This window comes from Echeneis naucrates, chromosome 3 (genome assembly GCF_900963305.1).
Source record: "Echeneis naucrates chromosome 3, fEcheNa1.1, whole genome shotgun sequence".
Lineage (NCBI taxonomy): Eukaryota > Metazoa > Chordata > Actinopteri > Carangiformes > Echeneidae > Echeneis > Echeneis naucrates.
In genome coordinates, this window is record NC_042513.1 from 20,955,222 (window position 1) to 20,979,432 (window position 24,211).

Below are 24,211 nucleotides of genomic sequence, written 5' to 3' on the forward strand. Positions count from 1 at the left end.
GGTGTGAGAGCTCTGTGGTGCCTCACAGAGATCCTTTAGTTGGCAGAGAGGAACCACTTGTTCGGACTGGAGATCGCTCCAAATCAAAACGTGGACTATGAATTGACTATTCGTGCACCATAACAACCTAAATATTTTTTTATGTCCAGTAAATGTGATTTGAAGCAGTGGTAAATAACAGCTGTGACCTCAGTTGTCTTTACACAGTTTATAAGAGGGAGTCAGACTGCTGCACATTTGACGTGTACAACAGACAGATTCTGAAATTGTTGAAGTGAGATGTTGAAATTCCTCCTGACAGCATCCGTGAGCTAATCAACATACGGTGCTTTGACAATGCAGCGTGTACTTGTCACACTCCGACACACTCAGACTCTTGCCTGTGACCTGTCAAGTATAATTTTCTCTCTGCCCCATTTAGCCTCCTGTCACCTGATGCTACAGCCTCACACGAAAACACACCCACAAATCAATCCCACGCTTAGTGTCACAACTTGGTTCATGAAGCCATGACAAAAGCTGGAGAGACATCATTTTCTCGAAACGTTTTTTTTCCACTTTTTTTTAAACTTTAATTGGAAAACTCAAGAATCCATGAGGGCTGTGAATGTCATTAGACTCATCAGTCTAATCTGCGTGTGTGCCGATGAACAAAGTAAAAAAGGAGACAAAGGCCCAAAGCAGCCTAACTAAACGGCCACCAGCTGGGAAGATGAGACGCACTGGGCCGATCCGAGCACAAACAGATGGACAGAAAAGATCGGGGTCTTCGTATTCACTATCTCTCTGGGTTCTGTAAGATGTTTGTGCTTTGTTGTCGGTTTTTTCGTAATGCAGCATCAGACTCTCACTCTCATACAGGGACATGCTCACCCACAAACTGATGGCTCAAAGCAGAAAAACAAACCAAGAGTAAATCCTAAAAAGGCAGATTAAATTAGAAAGATACTCATGTTCACTCCCCACCCCCAAATTTTCTGGGTTCAAACTCCCAGAACATTATTTTTCGTTTAGTGGAGATCACCTGAGTAAATGTGTATAAAATAATCCACTATATTTGAATAAAATTGCCTCTTGAAGAGACGTTGCTGGGGTGGAAGTCTTCTGTTGAAATATGAGACGGTGAACATCAACGGTAGCTTTACTTTGTGTGAAGATGGTGATACAGAGTCTGTAAATATATAATATTGTCACTGGGAGTAAATTATCTTTTCATACCTACACGAAAAGCTAAGCAAAGGGAAAACTGGTTGTTGAGATTGAGTCAGAATGATTTTCTGTTCCGTGAATATTTCTGGCTGACAAAGGGATATGTTGGTTTGTGTTGGGTGAGTGAACACATTTCAAATCAATCATGTTTGTGTTTTAGAGGGACGGCAGACACAGACTGCGACCTTTCTCAAATACAGCCATTCATGTGATGTGTGAGTTATAAAAGTAGCCGACCTGCCCTTTTAAATCCTGTTTTAATCAGCAATAAGTCATATTTCTAGCAACCGTTCGCTGATAAATCACACAAACTGCATCTCCTAATGCCTTCAGTAACTTGTGACGGGACATTTCCATAAATCAGAGTGCATTTGGGTAGAAAACGGGCAACACAGAAGCAGCACAAGAGTTTCAGTCTTCTTTTCTTCACTTTGGTTTGTTCACAATTTCACTCACTTTTATGTTCATTTTCATCACTTATTCCCCTTTAAAAAGAGACGGATACATTTCTGCAGTCAAAAATGAAAGTTAAGCCCAGAACATGTGCAGCCATTTGACGTTGACAAGCAAAGCAGAAAAATAACTCCCAGTTTGTTCCCAGCACTCACTCTTCATGAGGATACAGACACAAACAACAGCATGGGACATGAATCTGACTTTTTTTTTAATTCCCAATGGGAATTTAACATAATAACATCCCTGATATATCAAAGAAGATGTTTTTAAATTAGTTAAAAAAAAAAAAAACTAAGGGAAATTACATTTGCTACAGGAAGCTTCTTGTTCAGCCAGATCTGTTTCATTGAAGTCCATGTATTCCTGTAAACTGATTGTAAATTGAGAGCAGCTGCTCAAACTGTCATAAATCTTCTGGTAGATTGTTGCCAGGTTGGAGTAAGTTGTTGAGCTATACACAGTATTTGTGAGAAAATGTGATGCTGTGTTTTAACCATTATCATCACTTGGACTTCAGCACCTTTACCATTCATATGATGCCCGTTTCTGCTTGGCAAACTGAGAGTGGAAAAGGGGTCAGTTGACTCCTGCCAGCGAGCTTGCTCATGTAAAGAAAAGCAAAATAAAAAATTCAAAAGCTGCTTCTTCAAAAAATGTGGATGGAAAATGGTTTGTGTAGAAGGTGTAACTGAAAACGTTCAGGCTCGGTAATATAGCCAGTACAACTTTGATCTCATCGAAAAGTTTGGATGGGCGTCTGAAGAGCCCGAGGATCTGACAATAATAATCAACGTGATCTGACGGAGAGCACGACACACCTCATACAACTCCCTGAGGTGTTAAACGCTCCTATCATCGCATCACCTTGAAAAAATTACACTGCTATGAAAGATGTGGGCACATGCAAATGCTTGTTTACTGATATCCAAAATCAGCGGATGCAAGTTTTTCAGTTTTATAAACTGTCAGCTATAACGTGGAGGATTTTCTGCAGAGCCAGGAAAATGTTTCAAAATGTTGGCTTGAGAACCTTTCCACTGAAAAAATAAAAATAAATTTATGTGTTGATTTATTTTACCTGAAAATGTGTCCTATTTTCCCTGAGCACATCACTCTGAGTGTGCGCACGCTGCTGCTGTGAACATGCGTAGAAATGGATGTAGGATCCTTTGTAGTGGCCGTGGGTGTTCGAGAGCCTAATCTTATTGCAGTCACTAGAAAATGGGTGTTGTTATAGAGCAGATTGAAGAGCCGTCCGCGGCAGATGAATGGAAATGTTTTCTCAGAGTGGAACGATCAGTGGCAGTCAGAGAAAACAACTGCAGACAGTTTGCCACTAGAAATTCAAAGGCATAAAGAGAGTCCGCCATCCCTCATGTGTGTAATGAACTGTTAAGTACTATTGATGATGGTCTCAAACTGTCATTTGGTCTCCTGTGGCAGGAAAAAAAAACAGATCAATAAAGCATTTTGGAGAAGCTAAAGGTGAAAATAAGGGAGCTGAAACAAGTTTTCTGGAGTCAAGGGCAGCGGTCTGGACACGGAGTGAATGGCACTAATTGCAGTGCCTGCCTGTGCATTGATCTCATGGATTTTAATGGTAACATGGATGGACAGGAGGGACGGCGGTTTCATCTACCCGGTTGTGTAAATGCTCAGGCTTGACAGAGTCTGTCAGTTCACCGTCGACATCCGTGGTGAAGAAGATAACGGATGTGTGACCGGGCAGAGGGACGGATGAGTTGGCCCAGTTGAGTTTGTCGATTCACTGCACATGGTCATTCAAACACTGAATGATGGGGAACAAAACAGGCTTTCAGTCCTGTTATCAGGCGGTGCACAACTGAGGCATCGGACTGGAGACTGAATGAGATGAGACAAGGATATGAATTGATTTGTTTAGCCAAGTCCGTCGCTGGAAGACAGTTTTGATTGATCAGTATTTTAGGTTAATAGAATCATGAATCACTCTCATCTCAGTTAATTTTCTTCCTGAATAAATTACTTAAATATTGGTTTTCTCTTTATGGTGTGGAATAAAACAAGTCTCAGAACAATCTTCACGTGTGTACATGCTCTAATTTTCTGTCTCAGTCACTCTGACCCGTTTGTGTGGTGATGTGTGTCTTACAGTTTTTCTTTGTTTCCTTCAGGATGATTGGGGCTCCAGTGACTTGTCTGTTAGGAGCAAAACTCACATGTTGGATGACAAGGGTCACCTGGAGACTCTCCCACCAGGTAGGAAACTTCATCACACATCATGCACCACCTCTATACTGCGACTTGGTCTGGAATGGATAAAATGCAATTAATCGTCATCATATCCATGTATTCATTAATTAAAAGAGAAAAATTACAGTAATATATAAGCAGCGCTTTAGACCAGGCTCTGCCGACGGTTCAGTTCCTCAGTGTTTGTATTTGCACTACAGGGAGGGACAGAACAAACTCGGAGCAGCTGTAAAGCATGTGCATGACAGACACTGTACACCGCAACCAAACCCATTTCATTTTTTTTAAATGTGGTAACAACGTTAAAGCAGTGTTACAGTTTAATTACCAGGAGAACACGAACATCTTCAGCGTCCTTAAACTTACCATGTTCAAATAACAACAGAGAAAATTCAGTGCGGCCAATCATGTGATCACACTTCAGACGTCCAAGCCACTAATTTATCCAGAATAATTCAGGTTTCCATTTTAATCCCCCCACAAACCCAACTATGCGTCTCCACCCAGACTCTGAGAAACATTGTTTGACAGACTAACAGAGGAGTCACAGCAGAAAGAGCAACAGAGCAGTCATTTCTCATTCAGCTCTCACCCTCAGCTTGGCTCAGAGCAGCTGCCACCGCCCCCCCCCCCCTTCACAGCACCCATGAACACTGAATACACACTGTTGTCTGATCCAACAGCAGAAATGGGATCCAATCTGAAAGTTGAAGAGAGGCATTTCAACTTCAGAATGACTTTCCACTTAATGAGAGCAGTGTATCACATTATCACCCACAACGCAGACAGACAAACTCGCAAAAGGAGAAAGAAAAAGTGAGAAATAGTTGGAAAGAGAAACGTGGAGAGGAGTAGACCGAGATAAAAAAAAAAAAAAAAAAAAGATGGATGACAGACTCAAAAGTAATGAGAATGGTCTGATTGAAAGTGGCAGAAAGAAAGACGTGTTTAGGACCGAAGCTATTATTTCTATTTCTGTTGACCAATTAATGAATTATTATCTTGAATGAGCTGTAGTTGTTGGTGGAAAATGTCAAAATTTGACTTTTTGATAATCCATACATGGGTGTGGTGACATTAATCTTGTTTCTTTCTACACCTGACCGTCCACACGTCAGACACCCATCACCATCCCGTGTCCAGGTTATAGAAATGACTGGTGCTTGTTGAAGGTTTGGGGATCTTATCGAACTGGTTCATATTATGTTGTTTTGCAGGCAAGAGCCAAACCAGAGACTTAAGCTTTGTTTTAAAAGAAGCTTTACATAAACCCATGGTCATTTGTTCGAGGACATTCTCCTCTCCCACAGCTTTAAGGTTTACATTGTACTGTATGTTTTAAGGTTGGCTTCTATGCATTTAAATTATTTCCCGTCAGCCGTCAGTGTTTATTTCTGTACGCAGTGATTATTTATCAAGACAGAGCCATAAACTATAAAGTTTTTTTGTTTTGGGTCCCCACCCCCTCCTGGATTTTTTTCTTTTTTTTTTTTTGAGGAAGGCATGTTTGCACGTCCAGTGCCGGTTTACTCTGAGCTGGTAGGTGGAGGGTTCATGGCTCCGTACTGCTTCCTGCATCCCGGACACAGTCAGTTGGAGACACAACAGAGATTCACAGAAAATGCTGCAACAAACAAAAGCAGCCAATCACCAGCTGTGGGTGGAAACGGCTCAGTGATGGGAGGCAGTGGAGGAGAAAAAGCCAACTAAAGACCACACCATTCACGGGGACAGCAAACCACCGGCCGGGTCTCTGCGGGTCTGCCTACCTGGACACTCCGTGGACAGACGGAGTATTTGGGAAATGTCAGCTGGTAATCCCAGTGAGACCACAGGAGTTGAGATGGTTTGGCGGTTGAATGCACAAAGGAAACAGTGAAAGGATGACTCTGCGTTAAAGACTCCCACAGCGAGAGATTGAAACATTAATTTCACCACTTTAATTACTTGGTGCCACTAAACATAGATATCAGAAAGGACATCAAGCTCTCTGACACATGCAGCAGTGTCTCAGAGGCTCCTTTGTTGAATAGGCACAGGCAAATCATCCCAGGCTTCAGCTAATTAGCATGCCAGACACATTCACATACCGTCAGGGTAGACGCACACAGAAGCTCACTGGCTCCCCTCCTCATTGTGCTCAGTGTCTGTCTGTCTGTGTCTCTCTGCCTGTCTTGCACACTTTCATCCAAACTGAGAGAAAGTGTAATCTCACACTGCCATATGTTTAACACAATCCATTAGCATAGCAGCTGCACCCATCTAATTAGTGGCATTATTATTTGCGTGTGTGTCTGTACCTTCAGTAGTCAGTGATAAACTGTGACATTAAACATCACAACTTTCTCTGTTTGGCGCACAATGATCGCAGTAATCTGGTCAGCCAGATACGATGCACTCTGAGAGCGTCTTATATTTTTGGCTGAAGTCATTTTTTGTAAATACTAAAATTTATGTACCCCCCCTGACTTGCTGCAATGCATAATACATGTTCTTGTCTTTTCTAGCTTTGCCAAAAAAAAAAAAGTAAATAAAAATCTTTCCTTTTCTCCTGAATTCAGTTCTGCATATTTTATTCAACTATAAGCAGCAGCATACATTTTATGTTAGTTTTCCTCTCTGCCATGTTGCTGCCTCGTCAAGCAGCGACTTAAAGTGCCGAGCTTTCCTTCCTGTCAGTCTTGAAGGATCCTTGCATCAGCCAGGCTGCTGCCTACATTTCAAATTCTCCCTGATGTGTAATCCCATTCATTCCTCAAACACATTTTAAACCTTTGCGAGGGTTTAAACACAATATTTGATGGAATTTTTTATTTTTAGGTATGTTGCGTTTGTTTAACATGTATTTCAACAGAGTTGCATTGACAATATGATACTGGATTTGTTATCTGTCGGTTTAGTTTTAATCTAAAAGTATATATTTTATAAATTTTAATTTAGAAGTTATAAATATACATTTGGCAACCCAAATGTCAACTTGAGGATTGTGAACATGGTGCAGTTGTGTGTTTCTAATCAGTTTTCCTGGTGGACTTAAATTTATTTATTTTTTTACTTTTAAAGTTTTAAAATCTTTTTAATTGAATGCATGGCGCATGTTTTCAAGCACTTCCATTTCCAGTCCTCCATTTCTGCTAACCCACAATCCAGACGGCAGAAGGCAGAAATGTGTTTCACATATGTTTTTTGTGTGTATGTCCAGGTAAAGTACGCTGGCAGGAATTCGACCAGGATTTATATGTTGGAGCCACAGTGGTCCGACCAGGTCAGGATCCGTACGCCAGGAACAAGTTCAACCAGGTGGAGAGTGACAAACTCCGTATGGACAGAGCCGTGCCTGATACGAGAAATGACCAGTACGTATCTGTGCTGCTGTGTGCATTTTTAACTCACTGACCCTGCACCTGATACAGTCGCGAGCTGCCACACTGTCCCTCCTAACCTGTTTTTGTTGCATGTGTTGGTGTCGGGATTTTGTGTGGACCTGTTGTTCTTTGCTGTCAATTTGACTAATTGGAACCAGGCTGGATACGATCTCTAGGAAACTCCCTCCATTGTGGTCTATCAGATAGAAGCAGGAAGCAGCAGCAGCAGACAGACAGACAGACAGACAGACACTGCTCATCGACCTCGCTGGATAAAACCAAGCCCGACTGCTGATTGTTCAGCTTGTTAAATGGATGAGGAGAAAAAACAACTCAAGACATAATACATTACCTTTTTAGACGGCTTGATTCTAGTGTCTGCATAATGTTTTTGAAGGACTTTCTAATCAACCTTTTTGAAAAATTCAATCTTGCATAAAAGCCCAAATACCAGGGCATGATCTTACATGGTTTTGCTCACATTGTGAGCAGAACCAGAATTTGGAAGTCATGAAGTGTGACTGAATTTGATGAGAGAGTCAGTGTATGAACCTTTGTTTGGCTTTCTCAGTGTTAGATTACAGTGACTGTTTAAAGTAATCTGGTTTCAAATGTGAGGCCACGCTGAGCCAGCCTTGGTGCTGCAGGAAGGACTGAAGAAACCTGTTCTCCAAGAACAGAGGGATATTCTGTTCACACTGAGAGGAATATGTCTCCGCTGTAATGAGCTTTTTGTTTTCTGGCTGAGTCTCAATTCAAATTCCAGAAGCACCAGAACGTCATGGAAACCTGGAGTCATTCTGGAGCTCCAATATTTTAAGCTGTATTTCACATCATTATTTTCACTATTAATTTTATTTCCAAGTGAATGCTGATATATTTTAGTTGTCTCCAGTTCACTGTAAAGCACTGAGCTTTGTCGAAATGATGCTCAACTTACTTTTATAGTCCATTTAACAACAGTGACTTCAATTTAGCAGTAAGTCAGTTCAAGCTGAAGAAGTGAATACCGCTGTCATCTGTCTAGATGCACAGTGTGTGAATCAAAGCCTATTTTTTATGAAGCCAGCAGTCTGGCCTCACTGATGTATTGATCTAACTAGAACAGCTCAAGCCATTAGCCACTGAAAGAGCAGGGATGTGTCTCCCATTGATCCGGTCATGATGTGTCAATTGCGCAGCATGCGGCAGCACAGACTGTGAAGCTTTGACAGAAAAAAAAAAAAAAAAAAAAAAAAGAAAAGGCCGAGCTGGGTCAGTGGTTTCAGCACATCATCAAAAGCTTTTCGCTTATTATGTACTCCACACTCACTGAGCACTTTATTTGGAACGCCTGTCGAAACTGAGAGGTTATTTAATTCATCAGTCATGTGGCAGCATTGCAATGTTAAAATGCAGCTGCAGTTAACAACATGGAAGAGCCAGTGTTATTACGGTGATCTTAACTAAGTGCTTTTATTTGGAAAATCGAGATGGATGCAGCACCATTTTCAATCCAAATCCAATGCTGTGCAGACAAATGTGGAACAGAAGAACTATAGCCATCATTCACACTGTTCTACACATTTGACATGCTGCATATACAAAAGTCAAGCTGGGAAAACATCTGTGTCGACAGAATTTGAGGGTTAATTCCTTGAAACATGCACCGTCGGCCTTGATTTTCAGTCTGACTGACTCTGTTGGACACACACACTCACAGTCTGCTCAGCTTTTTGCCCTGTGGTCGGTAAAACCACTGTCAGCACTGGCTTTACCAGAGGATAACTCGTGTGTGTGTGTGTGTGTGTGTGTGTGTTTGTACCTCAGTGTTAGTGTATACAGAATCCTTTCATTGTGCTCATGTGTTACGGGTCTGTGTAGGGAGAGATTCCAGCTTGCAGGGCTCACACATTCAGCTGCGTGCTTATGTGCGTGGGAGTGTTTGTGCAGTTTGTGTTTTTCTGTCATTTTTATTTCTCATTTCTACAATTTCTTGTGCTCATAGTTGCAGACATAAACAATGGAAGTCAGACCTACCAGCCTCCAGCGTGGTCATCACCTTCCATAACGAGGCTCGCTCCGCTCTGCTGCGGACTGTGGTCAGGTAGGTGAATGGTGTGTGCGCTGTCTACTCAAATCTCCAGTTGCAGTTCTCATTTGTATTTCTAGGCCGAGATTCTCCATTGTTTGATATATAGTTGTCTTTCTCTCGGTTCAGTGTGTTGAAGAAGAGCCCTCCCCACCTCGTCAAGGAGATCATTCTGGTTGACGACTACAGCGATAACCGTGAGGAATAGATGCAAGCACATTGTTCATCTCAGACCTTTTAAAATCAGCGTGTGAATGCAAACGTAATGTGTCTCACCTGCATTGTGTTTGTGTTTCAGCCGAGGATGGGGCGTTACTGGGCAAGATTGAGAAAGTGCGTGTTTTAAGGAATGACCGCAGAGAAGGTATTAAAATTGAAAGAAGAAAGTTGTGTATTTTTCATTCCAAAAACAATCTCCAGTTAAGCTATTAGATGTTGTTTGACTTCTCTAATGGATGTTCATCTCAGGACTGATGCGCTCGAGGGTTCGTGGTGCAGAAGCAGCCACAGCGCCGGTCCTCACATTTTTGGATTCTCACTGCGAATGTAACGACCACTGGCTGGAGCCGCTACTAGAGAGAGTGGCTGAGGTAAGCACACACAAACGCACGCATTATTGTCAGTATTTAAAATGCAGCTATGTTAGTTACACACAGTTCACACCCAGAAAAGCAGCCTGCTATCACAATCACAGCCAAGTTGACATAAACAGTACAGATTCAGTTTTTTGGACATTCACTGTTCGTCCAATATTTTTGCACAAGAAAGTGAAACACAAAAATGCTCCAGAAAGTCAGAAGAAATTTGTACTTCTCCATTTACACAGAAGTCCAAGGTCCAAAGCAGAAACTCTGGAGCTGAATCAGCATCCTGTTAGCAAAGAAAAACGAACCACAAATTACATTGATTCAGTAACACAGTGTTGAGTTAGTGTTTGGACTCGCCCATTGTAAAAGCGCAGCATTTCATTTTTTGACCTGAAATGTTTGACCATGTCTTTTTAGGTTAATAGCGAATTAAGATTTTAAAATCCACTCGTATAAACAAATTCTTTCTTCTTCTGACAGAGTGCAGAATATTATCACTTTGTCTGGCAGTGAGATGATTTTTATATTCAGGGACCATAATTATCGGGTTTTATCTCAATACAAGTGCCCACAAATAGAGTATCGGGTCTATTGACTTTTAGAAAGGCACGCCCCTCACAAGTTTCTTTCCTCTTTCCTAACCACAGCAGAAGGAAAATCCTGAAACATAATAAACCTAAACAGGTCACAGTAGCAGTAAAGCCATTTAGTAATCACTTGAAAAGAGATTATGGGTGTCATGATACTGGAAATCTGTTTGTTGGATGAACACCCAGCTCACATTATGAGCTCTCATTGTGTTAACCAAGAAGTAAATATTGTTTGGGAGTTTTACTGCAACAGTTTCCAGCTGTTTCAGTCCACAAACAGCACAGTTCAGGACTTAAAAGGTTCGATGTGATGCTGTTCATATTAGGTTAACAACTGAAACCTGCTCACCCTGAATTCTGCTCAGATCTGGATGCCTATTTGTGCCTTTTTGAGCTGCTTCATCCATTCTTTTGAGCATGTTTCCATTTGCATACTAGGTTTTAGTCATCAGGTTTGATCTCAGACTAAGATGACTAAGATAATTACAGTACCTCCCCCCCACCGCTAAGTCCTGGTGGAGTCACATTTCCTGTCTCTCTCAGTACCCCCCGTACTGCAGAAAAACAAGTAAGGTCTCATTTTCAGAACTTGGTATCAGAAGGAAAGGAAGGAAAGGAAGGAAGAAATTCAGTTTGCGTGCATGAAGACTTTGTCATGTCAAAATATTTCCAAGTAAATAAAGCAAGCCGGTGCTGAGACGCCCGTTCCTGTTGTTGTCACTCAGACCGCTGGAGCAGCCCGTTCTCTACTGCTCTGCAATTTTCAACCCCGGTTTTGATGTGAAAAGAGAGGGCTGCTTTGCTTTCTGTTCCATTTCATAAACACAGTGATCTTAAATATAGACTTTTGATGAAAGATATGAATCACTGCTGCTGAGGGTATTTACATGCTGCTCAAGAATCATCACTTTGCTTATTTTTGTCCTATTATCGCAAATATTTATTTATACTCTGGATTGCTTGTGCATTTCAATTTGTCTTTCTTTTCAGGATAAGACCAGAGTAGTTTCTCCCATTATTGATGTCATCAACATGGACAACTTCCAGTATGTAGGAGCCTCAGCCGATCTGAAAGGAGGTAACAGAGTAGACACACATGCACGATTGTGTAGTTTATGGAATAGAACTCAGCTGTGAGTTATTTACTTTTACACAATACATTCCACCATTGCAGTGTGTTTATGCTGTTGTTTGATACCAGAGAAGTGTTTCCACTTAAGGCCACTGTTGTTGAGTCTCACACAGGGGACAAGCACATCTGCCAAGTCCATAACTGCCATATTTAGTTTAACAGCTTTAGACTTTTCTGTTTGTTTCCTCAAAAGGTAGTGCATCCACACTCATAAAGTGATTAAATACCCTCAGATATGTCTATGTGGTGCTGATGGACATTGTTTCCCCAGAATAAGGTGCTCATACCAAAATAGATAATAAAACTGTTAAGCTCTTTATAGCTCACCAGAGTTAATCTTTTTAATACTGGAATCATTATTATTTACTTTCATTTTAAACTTGCTTGATGATATATTTTTATATTAAAGTGTGATTATAATGTATTACTGATTGAGAGATAATATTCTCACTGCTTTAAAAAGCTAAAATTCACCACACACTACTATACTGCACAGCACCAAACACACACACAGACACACACGCTTTGCGAGTAGCTGGTAAACATAACGGAGCATTTAGCAGCTAAAGATCCAGATATTTCCCTCAGGAATGGGTAGAGACCATTAGCACAGCGAGTAATAAATTGAAAATTGGATCTAAATTCACAAACTCCAAATAAACGCATAGGTTGTTCTGTGTTTGTGGAGGTGTAAATAGCTGAATATTTGTGAACAAGTTCATCATATCAGTTTAAAAAGAAATAATTTCAATATTGTGTGCGCAGCTGCCCCCAACCCTTTTCCTTTAACTGGCAAACATACATTTCCCTATTTGGTGTGATCATTTGATATTAATGATAAAACCTAAACTAGAATATATGAAGTGGTATATTGCACCTTGTATATTAGTCACAGTGGGCGTGTTGGTCTTCTTCCTTCTATATGTGTGTGTATTGGAAGGATTTGACTGGAATTTGGTGTTTAAATGGGACTACATGACTGTGGACCAAAGACGAGCGAGACAAGGGAACCCCATCGCACCCATAAAGTAAGACACACACACCCTTAAGTTTTCACCCAGAGCTGCCAAAGTTTTGGTCACCAGTTGCCATCAACAGCTCATCTCATTCTCTTCATCACTCCACCCGCCTACCCTCTTCCTCTCTCTTCCCCTGCAGGACTCCAATGATAGCAGGCGGCCTATTCGTCATGGATAAAGAATACTTTGAGCAGCTGGGAAAGTATGACATGATGATGGATGTATGGGGAGGAGAGAACTTGGGTGAGTGCCAGCACACTCTGAATGCAACTTCAGCGGAGTTACAGGGGAGAATGAAATTGGTAGGATCATAGGAGAGGAGATTAAAATACGGCCGAAGTACTGTTAAGGTTTTCAGAGGAACAGAAAACTTTGGAGGGTTAAGGTAACCCCACCCCCCCAAAAAAGAGACATTTAGCTAGAAGAACATCCTCAAAAACAAACTGTCAACACTGTTATTGTTAATGCAAACTGTTTTTCATTTTCCAACAGACACTTTTAACCTTTTGTCCACATCTGTCTTAAACACGCACATGGTTGTAAATATTTTCTGTTGCAAACGGCTTTCCTTTGGCCTGAAAGCCATAGATTCCTGTCCACTTATGAAATCTTTTCTCTCCAGTGAGATTGGGTGCTGAAGTAGCACCAGAAATGTGCCTGAGGCTGAGCTGAACTCATGAAATCATCTGTTTATGATTTAAATAAAAGGCTTCAGTAATGGACGCTCAGATATAGGGTGAAGTGTCTTCCACAGTCGAGTTAATCTTAGAAAACAACACTATTAATGTGATAATGACATGGTATTGAGTGAAAATGACTGGCGTGTGTACAATAGAGCTGATTTTTCAAACACTACAATGATATGATAACAACTGTCTCTCCCTGCAGCCTTTGTCTGAAGTCATCTGGGATATTTTTAAGAATAAACAGCTGACAGATTGAGCCATGTTTCTTTCAAGGCGGTTTACTGTGAATTAATTGTAATTGTTGTAATGGAAACAGTTTGTTTAAACAGGTGTGGGAAAGGAAACGTGTCTTTGACTCTCTGCGTGTGTGTGTGTTTCAGAGATCTCCTTTCGTGTGTGGCAGTGTGGCGGCAGCTTGGAGATCATCCCTTGCAGTAGAGTTGGTCACGTCTTTAGAAAACAACATCCATACACCTTCCCTGGTGGCAGTGGGACCGTGTTTGCAAGGTGACATATGAAAAAACACATGACAAGACATCCGCTGACCTCTGCTCTGCCGCCTGACGCCTAGCTGAATAATGCAGTCTCAGCTGGACAAAATCCAGCTGCTGCTGAAGTGAATGTGACATGACCAAAGACTCAAACCAAAAAAGTAAAAACGGCTTTAGATCAGGAATGAGTTTTCTTGCTAAATATGGAAAATATCCCCGTGCTTCCGTGGGTTTCCTCTCACCGTCCAAAGACATCATATTTAGGTTGTGACTCTAAACTGTCCGTAGGTCTGATTGCGAGTGGTTGTTGGTCTCTGTCTCCGTGTGTTGGCCCTGTGATGGACTGGTGACCTGTCCAGGGTGACCCCGCCCTCACCTAATACGAGCTGGGATTGGCTCCAGCACCCCCTGCAAACCAGAAATGGATAAGCGGTAGAGATAAGATGAATGAATCAACGAACGAATATGGAAGATCTGTTTTTGATTTTGCTGCCTAAAGAGCTCTGGCAAATGTGCCGACATAATCACTGAACATCAGACTTGCACACGGGACGATACAGATCTCTTGCTGTATTCAAACTCAAAAAACCACCCCTGGAACTGAGCCCACAAACCCTCATGGCCCTGATTAGGAAATGAAGCTTGGCTCAACAAACGCATAATGGGCAGTCTAAAGTGGATGTGCTTTCCCCCTCCCCCTGTCCTGCCAGTTAAGGGGGGGGTGGCACATGATAAAAGGCGTTACACCAAAACACAGAACATCTTCAGACCTGGCTCATAACTCAAGTCGTTATCTCTGATTTTTGTAGAGATACCTGTGGCAAGGACAGTGTTTCAGCTGCAGGAGAGATTGGTTTGATCTATAGCTACACAACAAGGCAGACTAACCAGCAGGGATGATCAGGGTGTGGAAATTAGTCTAGAGAGCCAACAGGCGATCACTGCTGACAAATTTACTGTGACATGTTTCTCTATATGATGATACCAACTAAGAAAACTTGCTTTGGACTACAGTCCCAGTGTGTTTTTGCCAGTATAATTTATTAATCAACGGCTTTAGTGGTGTTCTCAAATATCAGCCTGAACAATGGAGGCTGACAATGCAGAGCAGCTTCATGTCGGCGTTGAGGCAGCTTCAGTTTGACGTCTTGCCCTTCAATCGGAATAAAACACCAGAGTCTGTCCCATATGGCCACCGGCAGTGATCCCGGAGAGCTTGACACAGCACCTGTTTTGTCTGCATTGTAATTGTTCTCCCGAGAACAGTGCTTCGGAGAAAAGCTGAGACAATGAGTGTGAAGAAAAACCTCTGTAAATGCCAGATGAAGTTCCCAAGTGAGCATTGTCTCTGGTAAAGTGGATGTAATCAAGATTTCTGCACACGGAAAGTAGTTAAAGTGGAAAATGTTGAAACAGCTGAACAACTGAACTCAAGATTTATGAACCTTTAGGTGACGGTGTTGATGATCTTGTGACTTTTAGACTAGAAAATGGTCATTTGGAATTGGTCCTGGCAGACCTCATTGAGGCGTCACTGTTTGAAACCGAGACATTCATAGCGACAGAAGTTCAGTTTCCTTATTCGTAAGAATGTTTTCTGGAAAACAAAGCAGCTGAAAACTTTTGAAAGAAAGTATTCCTGAACTTAAGTCACTTTGAGTCTTCGCATGGCTTATGTTGTGTCTTTGTCTAGAACAGAGAATGGCTGTATTTATCGCTCTTTCAAGCTTTCAAATGGAAACTCCCATGATGAAAGATTAATAAAGATGGGTCACATTAAGGTGCTCCATACAACCATTAAGCCTTAGACCTGATAGCAAAGGCTGTTTTTCTCATGTCATCCCTTCGCTCTCTCTAAAATGCCCCCCCCCCCCCCCCCCCCCCCCCCCCCCCCCCCCCCCCCCTCCCCTAACTGCAGCTAGCAAGGCTGTCTCAACTTCCATGGGCTTACTGCTTTGCTGTGACTGTTAACTTGACATATCTTTAATGAAAGTTTCCATTGTGTGATTATGCTTTCTGTTTACATTCTTTAAGGCATGCTGGGAAGCATGATTGGCCCAAAATAGAAGCAGATATGACAAGAAACAATAATATTGATGGTTACAAAAGCTCACAATATTCCATCCATCAATGTGATTCCTATTCCCGGAACTCATTCTCCTCTGTCTACTTATGTCCTGATATTTTTCAAAAACCTGCGCTTAAAAGCTAACAAAAAAAGCAGCTAAAGAACCAGATATGGTGTGATTGGGTTGATTTTTTGTCTCCGGTCAGGGCCATGGTGTAAATATTTTTGAAATCCTGTTCGTAGAAAGCAGATACGATCGCGTCAATCTCCGACTTCTCCTAACATGTACTCTGATGATACTGTGTCAGAACAAAAATGAAAAATTTGCCAAAATGTCAGTGCACATCATGGCAACACTCGCACACACTGTGGAACAACAAATGCATTAGCTGGAAAAATAATCACAAGCTTACATTCGTCTGCTCAACCTGTGGCTCTCTTACTGCTGGATGGATGTGTGAAAAATTGAGAGGAGGGCAGTATGTGTGTCCATGTTTGTGTCTTGATGATTGGTCATCTTTCATGCAACGCTGGCTTCGTCTGCCACATACCATCCTACCTAACCTGTTTCCATCCTTGTTTTTCTCACCGCCTGCCCTGTTTGTGGCTTCGTCTGGATGGACATCCATCTCCATCCTTACCAGTTGTTTTTTTTTCTCTTTTGATATCTCCTTTCATCTTCTATCTCTCCTGGTTGTCTTCTTCTGCCTGATCCCTGGTGGCCTTTTCTTTTTCTCACCCCTCTTCCAGGAACACAAGGAGGGCAGCAGAAGTGTGGATGGATGAGTATAAAAACTTCTACTATGCTGCTGTACCCTCAGCCAGAAATGTCCCCTATGGAAAGTAAGTACCCTGAGGAGTCAACTGTACACATGTTAAAATGAATAATGCCGTACAATCATAACACGAAACAGCCTTGTGAATAGGTGAATTAATGAGTTTGCCAATTAGCATTATGTCAGCTGTAAAAGGAGTCAGTAACCCCTTTTATGGAACTGACACAATCCAGTTAATGTGGCTTAGTGGAGGGCAGGAAGTCGGTGCCTGATTTGCACTGATCAAAAGACTGCAGTATAATTTGATGTGGTGAAGGGATTAGTGTGAATTATGACAGTGCAGGGAGAAGTGAAAGTACACGATGGACACAAGCGATGCTGGTAAAAAGGATGAAAGATCAGATGGCAAAGCTCCTTGAAAATGGTAGGTGGATATTAAAACTGGATTGCTTTTAGGCCCACATCTGGGTTGGCCCTCAGGGCAGTAATGTGTGGCGGTCTGCTTTTTGACACATCTCACCAACTATTGGCTGAATTCATATGAAATTCTGTACAGATATTCATGTATCAGAGGACATCTGATAACTTTTGGGATCCCTTATTTTCATTCACTGCCAACAGCTTAACATTTTCATTTATCCAGTGAAATATTATACCTTTTAACTATAACCATTAGATTCACTGACATGAATCCAGGTTATCATTTGTGGATTTTTACTTTTATTTTTTTCCCAATGACAGCTGGATCGGTTGCCATGAGATTTGTGTCACTCGTTCACGCCCCCCTCAGGATGAATGATGATAATTAAGTGATCCCCTGACATCTCATATAGCAACATCATGTGTCTTACAAGTGTGTTCACATCCAAATTCCCGCAAGCGAATCTCACTCCTATCAGTCAAACTTAACTGAACTCACTCTAATCTGTACTCCGCCAATTAAGCTATTAGCATGTGAACACACTCAATTAAGATGTTTAACAGTCTAATTGTTACTAAACACGGGCATGTTAGCATGGTTATTGTGAGCATTCTTGTTTTTCCACCTTATCTGAAAAATAATTTAGTGGGTTGTTTTTGCTTTTTTGTGTTTTAGAGTTGTCTATGCATGCTCTTATTTAGGTAGCATTGAGCAACAAAGATGAAAATGCTTCTTGTAAACTTGTGGAAACACTGGCCCTCCCTCTCCCTCAAGTGTAATCAGTTATTTTCCCCAAACGATGTGCCCTGGGCCTCCATTCCCTGCCCTTACACAATGAGTTGGTCTGTAATTCTATCAACGTTAAGAGACAGGTCATCAATGCTTTAATTCTTTCACTGTCTCTTCCTCTCTCTCAGCATCCAGAGCCGTTTGGAGATGAAGAAGAGATTAGGCTGTAAGCCTTTTAAATGGTACCTGGAGAATGTCTACTCTGAACTCAGGTAAGACAATGAGAGCATTTCGTGGAATATGATAGGGTGAAAATGACAATTATGACACTAATAACTAACCATGATGGGCAATTTCAGTTGAGCACATTATTACAGTTTGGCAGGTTTGTAATTTGTCCCACATGAATGAGAATAATGATGTATAAATGTAGTAGTTCAAAATTATAATTGTTTCAGATGTAACAAAAGCCATACTGGCTCATTTTCTGTCACCATACTTCCCTCACTTCCTTCTATTTACAATCCAATAATAAAGCCTTAAAATATTCAGTCCATACAAGTGGATACAGTGGATATAAAATCTGAAAACATTGTGTGTGTGTGTGTTCAGGGTCCCTGATCACCAGGACATCGCATTTGGAGCCTTGCAGCAGGGGGGAAACTGTCTGGACACCTTGGGTCACTTTGCTGACGGGGTGGTGGGCGTCTATGAATGTCACAATGCTGGGGGAAACCAGGTAGCGTTACAACGACGGGACACACAGGTCAGCTTGTTAAACCCTTGGTCTATAGACACCTGGGGGAAAGGTGGTGGCACGGAGGGTATGTTTAAGGATCCTTCACAGTCCTTTAGCTTTGTTTGGCTTCACCGTAGTGTTTTATAAAGTGGATTTACTTCCATTGACGTAACTGGAGGACACTGGGACTTCTTGGAGCACTTTTAATGTGGGGGCTGTCCAACATGTCCGCGTGCATGTGAGATTCCCAAATAGTTTCTAATAAAATAGAGTGGCAGGTGTGGTGGGGAAAACTGCTGTCACACAAATCAACTATTCACATCTGCTTTACTCTCTCAACATTTTTGTAATCGTTGCTGCCAAAGTAGTTGCAGTTTTTAAAAACCTAACTTTTGCTCTTTTGAATTCAGCTTCAGATTGACTCCAGCTTGACTAATAAAGACAGCATTTTTCATCACAAAATGGTTCTTTAGTTGATGATTTGGGTGTTATATTTTAGAGTTGTATTGTTGAAAAAGGCTCACTCAGAAAGCTCTACCCCCACAACATACATGATGGTGCATCCATGCTAATATTTGTGCATGTTTCTTTTTTTTAAAGGAATGGGCCCTGACCAAGGATAAATCAGTTAAACACATGGACTTGTGTTTGACTGTGGTAGACAGAACAGCCGGCTCCCTCATAAAGCTACAGGGCTGTCGAGAGAATGACAGCAGACAGGTAAAGACACGGGTTTCGATCAGCTGCTCCACTGTCATCTGCACAGCCCGACACAAAACAACATAACGCAGCATTTGAATATTTTATGCGTAAATTATACTTTTGATCTCTTTTCATCAGAAATGGGAGCAGATTGAGTCCAACTCTAAGCTTCGTCACGTGGGCAGTAACCTCTGTCTGGACAGCCGCAGTGCCAGGATGGGGGGACTCACCGTAGAAGTCTGCAGCCCCAGCCTCAACCAGCAATGGAAGTTCACCCTGAATTTACAATCATAGGGGGCAGAACAGACCCCGGGTAGAGTTGGATCTTGAATAGAGACATTACCAGACTCTGAAATGCGGGTAAGAAGATAGACTCAAGGAGAAAAACAATCTCAATGGATTAATGGATGCTTTTTTTTGCTCCTCCTCTGAGGTGCAGACGTGTTGACTACCCCACCTCACCTTAAAAAAAAAAAAAGAAAAAGAAAAAAGAAATCAAAACATCAACAAAAAAAAAAGACTGTATCAAGCCACAACCTCTGGGGGGAGGAGCTTGCAGATTGTACTGGATAAAGCAGGAATTTGACTGTGGATGGGCGATGGCAGTGATGAGGATAAAAGCGATGAAGAGGCTTTCCATCCAAACTACATACCTCAGTGTTTTTCATTGATGGTTAAAGAGGCAAATGACAAGTGAATTCTTTTTGTTCTCTTACTTTCTTCAATGCTGGTGAATAGAACTCTTCAACGTTTTTATTTTGTAATTGTTTTATTTTCTTATTAATATTTTTTATTTCTCGGTCTTAATTCTGTATGTGGGTTCACGGGAGTTTTTTTTTTTTTTTTTGGTTGTTTTTGTTGTTCTTGAAAGAGTCATATGTTGGATTTTGGTGCTGTCACTCCTCTCCAGTGCGCTCTCGTTGATTTTCCACCTCGAGCCAGAGCCTGTAATGGTAGACGGAGGCTTGGGGTTGTGGTTTCCATTAAGGTTTGGGCATAGAGTGATGTGAAGAGAGGAAATGGACTCGATTCCTTGCGCTTTTCCTCTTGTTTACTTTCATTGGTTTACAGGAACAACAGAGAACAAGAAAGACAAGGAGGAAGGAAAAACACGGTGTACTTCCTTGTTTTCTATCTGGTTTGTCCTACAGATTGTATCCAGGGCAGGGGGGCAGGTACAGAGAGGGTCTTCTATAATTTGGACAGGGCCAAACTGGCATTAGGCCTGAAGAGCAGTTACTGCAAGCAGGATGTGTCCTGAAGCCCACCCTGAAGATTTACTGTTTGTCTTCAGGCTGTAGCACCGGCTGCTACAGCATCTTCATTTCTACACCATTGTGTCTCTAAAGAAAATACACGGAAAATAAGAATCTCACCAGTCTCTTTTGTTTACCTTTGTCTAAACAAATGGAACCAAATTTCCAAATGGATGTTTTGTGTTTCAGAAAACCAGAGGAATTATTAAAATATTTTTTTCTTTACATACTGTCACTATTCTTTTAGAGTTCACTATGGAGCCGTTCAGTTTAACTTCACCGTCTAATCATCGTGCCCAAATCTGACTTGATGGAGCATGGGCAAATAGATAACTATGACTTTTTATATCACCGTGATGAGAGACCCAAAACCCAACACTGGACCTGACACAGACATGACTGAGATTGGGAATGTTTGCCCACTTTCAACACTACCTTGCATGCATTGGGATCAACCAATGTCCATGTGTGACCAATTTCTAAAAACACGCTTAGCGAAGGTCTGTGTAAAACTCATGACAAACTGGCAGCTCAGTCAGTTTTGTTGACAAAGAGTAAAGTTTCCTTATTTCAGCCTGAGAACAGATTTCATACAGAAAGAAAGTGTTTGCAGTCCTGACTGTAGTCACACTGTATGAAATGTGCATGTTTTTAACAGCTCCTGTAGCTGCACACATTTCCAACAAGTTCCAGCAGTTCAGCTCAGTCGGTCGTGTTTTGCATCAAGATGTTTTTCTTTCCTCATTGTGGCTTTTAGATGAGCCATCTGCTCTGAAGTTTGAAGGTGCAGTAAACAAGGGTTCACTGTTTGTCCTCGCTCTTTCTGTGGGAGCTGTGCAGGTTTTTCTGATTGCATAAGACAGACTGCTTAGCTTGTGCCATGCTGATACAAGTCAGAACACTTTTATCTCATTGTGGCGAGCTGCTGCTTCAGTGCAACAGTATTTCAGTGTCACCAAACAGCATCTTGTCGCCTGATTGTTACTGGTGTCATTTACAGGACAGTGTGTATCTGTTGTTTATCTTCTGCAGCACTAGTCAGTTCATCTTCACTGGGAATAATGATGGTGGATTTTGGGGAAATTGGTTTTGATTAAATTTCTCATCACTTGGCAGCTTTTTGATGACTACATGAACACAAAACATCTTTGAGCAGATATACTGGACAGCATAATTGGCCATTAGAAATTATATCTCCTATTTCGTAGTTTATTCTGAAAAGATGCTGAGTCCTCAAGTGTTTTTTTTTTACTGTGAAATATTCTTTCTGTTTTTCATTATTGCTCTCACGTTACATTCACATACTTAGCTCCTTATCCCTTTTTTTTTTTTAAACTAACAAAGACAGCTAACGTTTGCTGTGTTTATTAGTCTTGTTTTTTTGCCATTTTGTTTCCTTGTATCTGACGCTTGCTTGTTTTACATGCTCATCCATCTGTTAATGGAGTGAGCGGAGGGTCAGCTGAAACTGCAGCTGGTTGAAAAGTCTATCCTGTGACTTGACACGTTTCCTAATCATGCTGTGAGGCACAGGACCTGTGGGTATGAAGCCAGAGAGACTGGATCTGAGGAAGATTTTTTGTTTCCCTGGTGACCAGACTCAAGGCCCCAAATCTGTTTCAGAGTTTTCGATTTAGTGATAATCAGGAAGTGGATGAAACATTGTCAGATTTTTTTTTTTTTTATTTAAAAATACTGTGATTCACAAGAGCAGTTTTTAGAAATTGCTAAAAAGCTTGATGTTATTTGAGTCTCTGGTGAAACACGTCACTATAGAAACTTTACATCAAGCTTTTTTTCAGAGCATGTGTCTAATGATAAATCACATCCTGTCCCCCTATTACATGGTGCAGCCCAAACACATGCACCTTCAAAGTATTTAAGTACAAAAACAAATACCTTATTTTGCCTGTGATGCAGGAATGGTCCCATTGTTTCACAAATGGGGTTTTAAAGATGATTCTGAATGTGACTAATTGAACATTAGTAGGGCTGATCTAAAGTCTGGGTCGGCCAGATACTTCTTCACTTTTCATATATATCATGTCTAGAAGTATGGATACCCTGAATATTTAATTATTTTGTAATCATTCTGACATTCAAGTATTCTCTCTGTGCACAGCAAATCACGAGTATTAATGTGTGTCTTCAAATGTGGTGCTGCTCACCATGGCACGGTTAGACTTGCTTGTTTTCCAGTCCACTGTCAGTCCATTAAGGTAACACAGTGACGTTTTAATGACCTGTAGCGCCCCCTATTGGAAAAAGGGACTAAATGTTGTAAACAAACTGGTCGCAAATATGTAGCCAATTTTTTCCTTTTTTCTTTTTCTCATTTCTTAGTCTTTGGGTCTTTCTGTTTCTTTACAACCTCTTAATTGAATGCCGCTATCACAGCTTTTAAATGGCAATGAGCCTATTTACACCTCAGAACAGGTGGGAGAACCAAACTGCACCTGAGTGGCCATGTTGTTACTGTCTTCTTCCAAAAGCAAAGACATGTTGTTTAAAGCCTTTTCTTTTGCGACTAGTCTTATCTTGAAGCTGAACAGCTTGTTATATTATATATTTTTTTTTATGTTTTGCGCAGAAGAAATGACGAAGTCCAACACCTCATTTTGATTGGATGTTTAAATGTTTACACCTTTAGCACAATGTGCCAAAGTTCCCTCCAGGATGAACGACAAGGGGTAAAAGCCTTTGGAAATACATCTTAAGTCATGCAGAACTCCTTATGTTTCGGATGTACATTTGCCTACAGTATGTTGTGTATCTGATTGTTCTTTCCTTTGAGTCTTAGTTCACAAAGAGCTGGGAGTGATGGCTCTTAGCTGCTCGTCTGCATCAGTTGTCAGTTAATGGGTAGAAATTTGGCTTCCTCCGGATTCAATGTCTTTAATTTTTTTTTTTTTTTTTTTTAACAAACACCATCTGTGTAATAAAATCAACACAATGCCTGCTGGTGCAGACTCAGCTGTGTGTGCATGTGTGTGTATGTGAGAGAGAGAATATGTGAGTGTGTGTGTTCATAAAATAGCTAAAACCTTCGCCCAACAATATGGTCAATCTTGCAGACAGACATCTAAATGATTGCCAGTCAGTGAACTAGCGAATCCTCACTACCAACTCAGTAGAGGTTTATTTGTACTCACTGTGCTTTGGATGGAAACAATCAACTGTTTATTTGAGTTTAAAAAGAGAAGATATAATGCTAAAAGAGCAACGTTTTCCCCCTCAGTACTCTTCTAATCTCCTTTCAGGATTAACAGAAGAGAAGCCCTCTCTTAGTGGACAAGCCCTGCTGAGACACCCAGCTCAGGACTGCATAAGCTTGTCTATGCCGTGAGTCATTTAAAAGGTGTGTAGGAGAGACTTCACGTGCACAAAAGACAAACTGTAAAAGTCTCATCAATCAGTAGTGACACATAACAGGCAGCCAAAAAGGTAATCAAAAGAGAGGACATGAACTGATGGACTGATAATGTGTTTTCTATGAGGAATGTGGCTTGAATGACAGTGAGGTGGGTGATATGGCACGAAGGGTCACACATGTAAAAGTGTATATTTTTGTATATACAAACATCGGTGTGTGTACAGTCTGTACATAAATGCGCAGTGTACTCGGCCGCGGTTCCTAGTTTTGTTGTCAGACTGTACAGCGCTTCTAACTGTTCCCTGTTTT

At 41.3% G+C, this 24,211-nt stretch overlaps 1 protein-coding gene across 2 annotated transcripts in view; it reads left to right on the plus strand.

Moving 5' to 3' along the window:
* The window catches only part of galnt2 (UDP-N-acetyl-alpha-D-galactosamine:polypeptide N-acetylgalactosaminyltransferase 2), a 44,224-nt gene extending 20,734 nt beyond the window's left edge, over positions 1-23,490 (plus strand). Inside the window, exons 2-16 of one of the 2 annotated variants that reach the window (XM_029497748.1) lie at positions 3,819-3,903; positions 7,100-7,253; positions 9,250-9,348; positions 9,463-9,530; positions 9,632-9,697; positions 9,802-9,923; positions 11,501-11,588; positions 12,583-12,670; positions 12,801-12,904; positions 13,728-13,854; positions 16,657-16,749; positions 18,021-18,104; positions 18,445-18,598; positions 19,172-19,291; positions 19,412-23,490. In XM_029497748.1, coding sequence (XP_029353608.1) covers positions 3,819-3,903; positions 7,100-7,253; positions 9,250-9,348; positions 9,463-9,530; positions 9,632-9,697; positions 9,802-9,923; positions 11,501-11,588; positions 12,583-12,670; positions 12,801-12,904; positions 13,728-13,854; positions 16,657-16,749; positions 18,021-18,104; positions 18,445-18,598; positions 19,172-19,291; positions 19,412-19,567 — 1,608 coding nt within the window. In that variant the 3' untranslated portion in view covers positions 19,568-23,490. The remainder of the gene's footprint in view (positions 1-3,818; positions 3,904-7,099; positions 7,254-9,249; positions 9,349-9,462; positions 9,531-9,631; positions 9,698-9,801; positions 9,924-11,500; positions 11,589-12,582; positions 12,671-12,800; positions 12,905-13,727; positions 13,855-16,656; positions 16,750-18,020; positions 18,105-18,444; positions 18,599-19,171; positions 19,292-19,411) is intronic. The other variant, XM_029497749.1, reaches the window with a different exon arrangement.
* Positions 23,491-24,211: the final 721 nt, after the last annotated feature.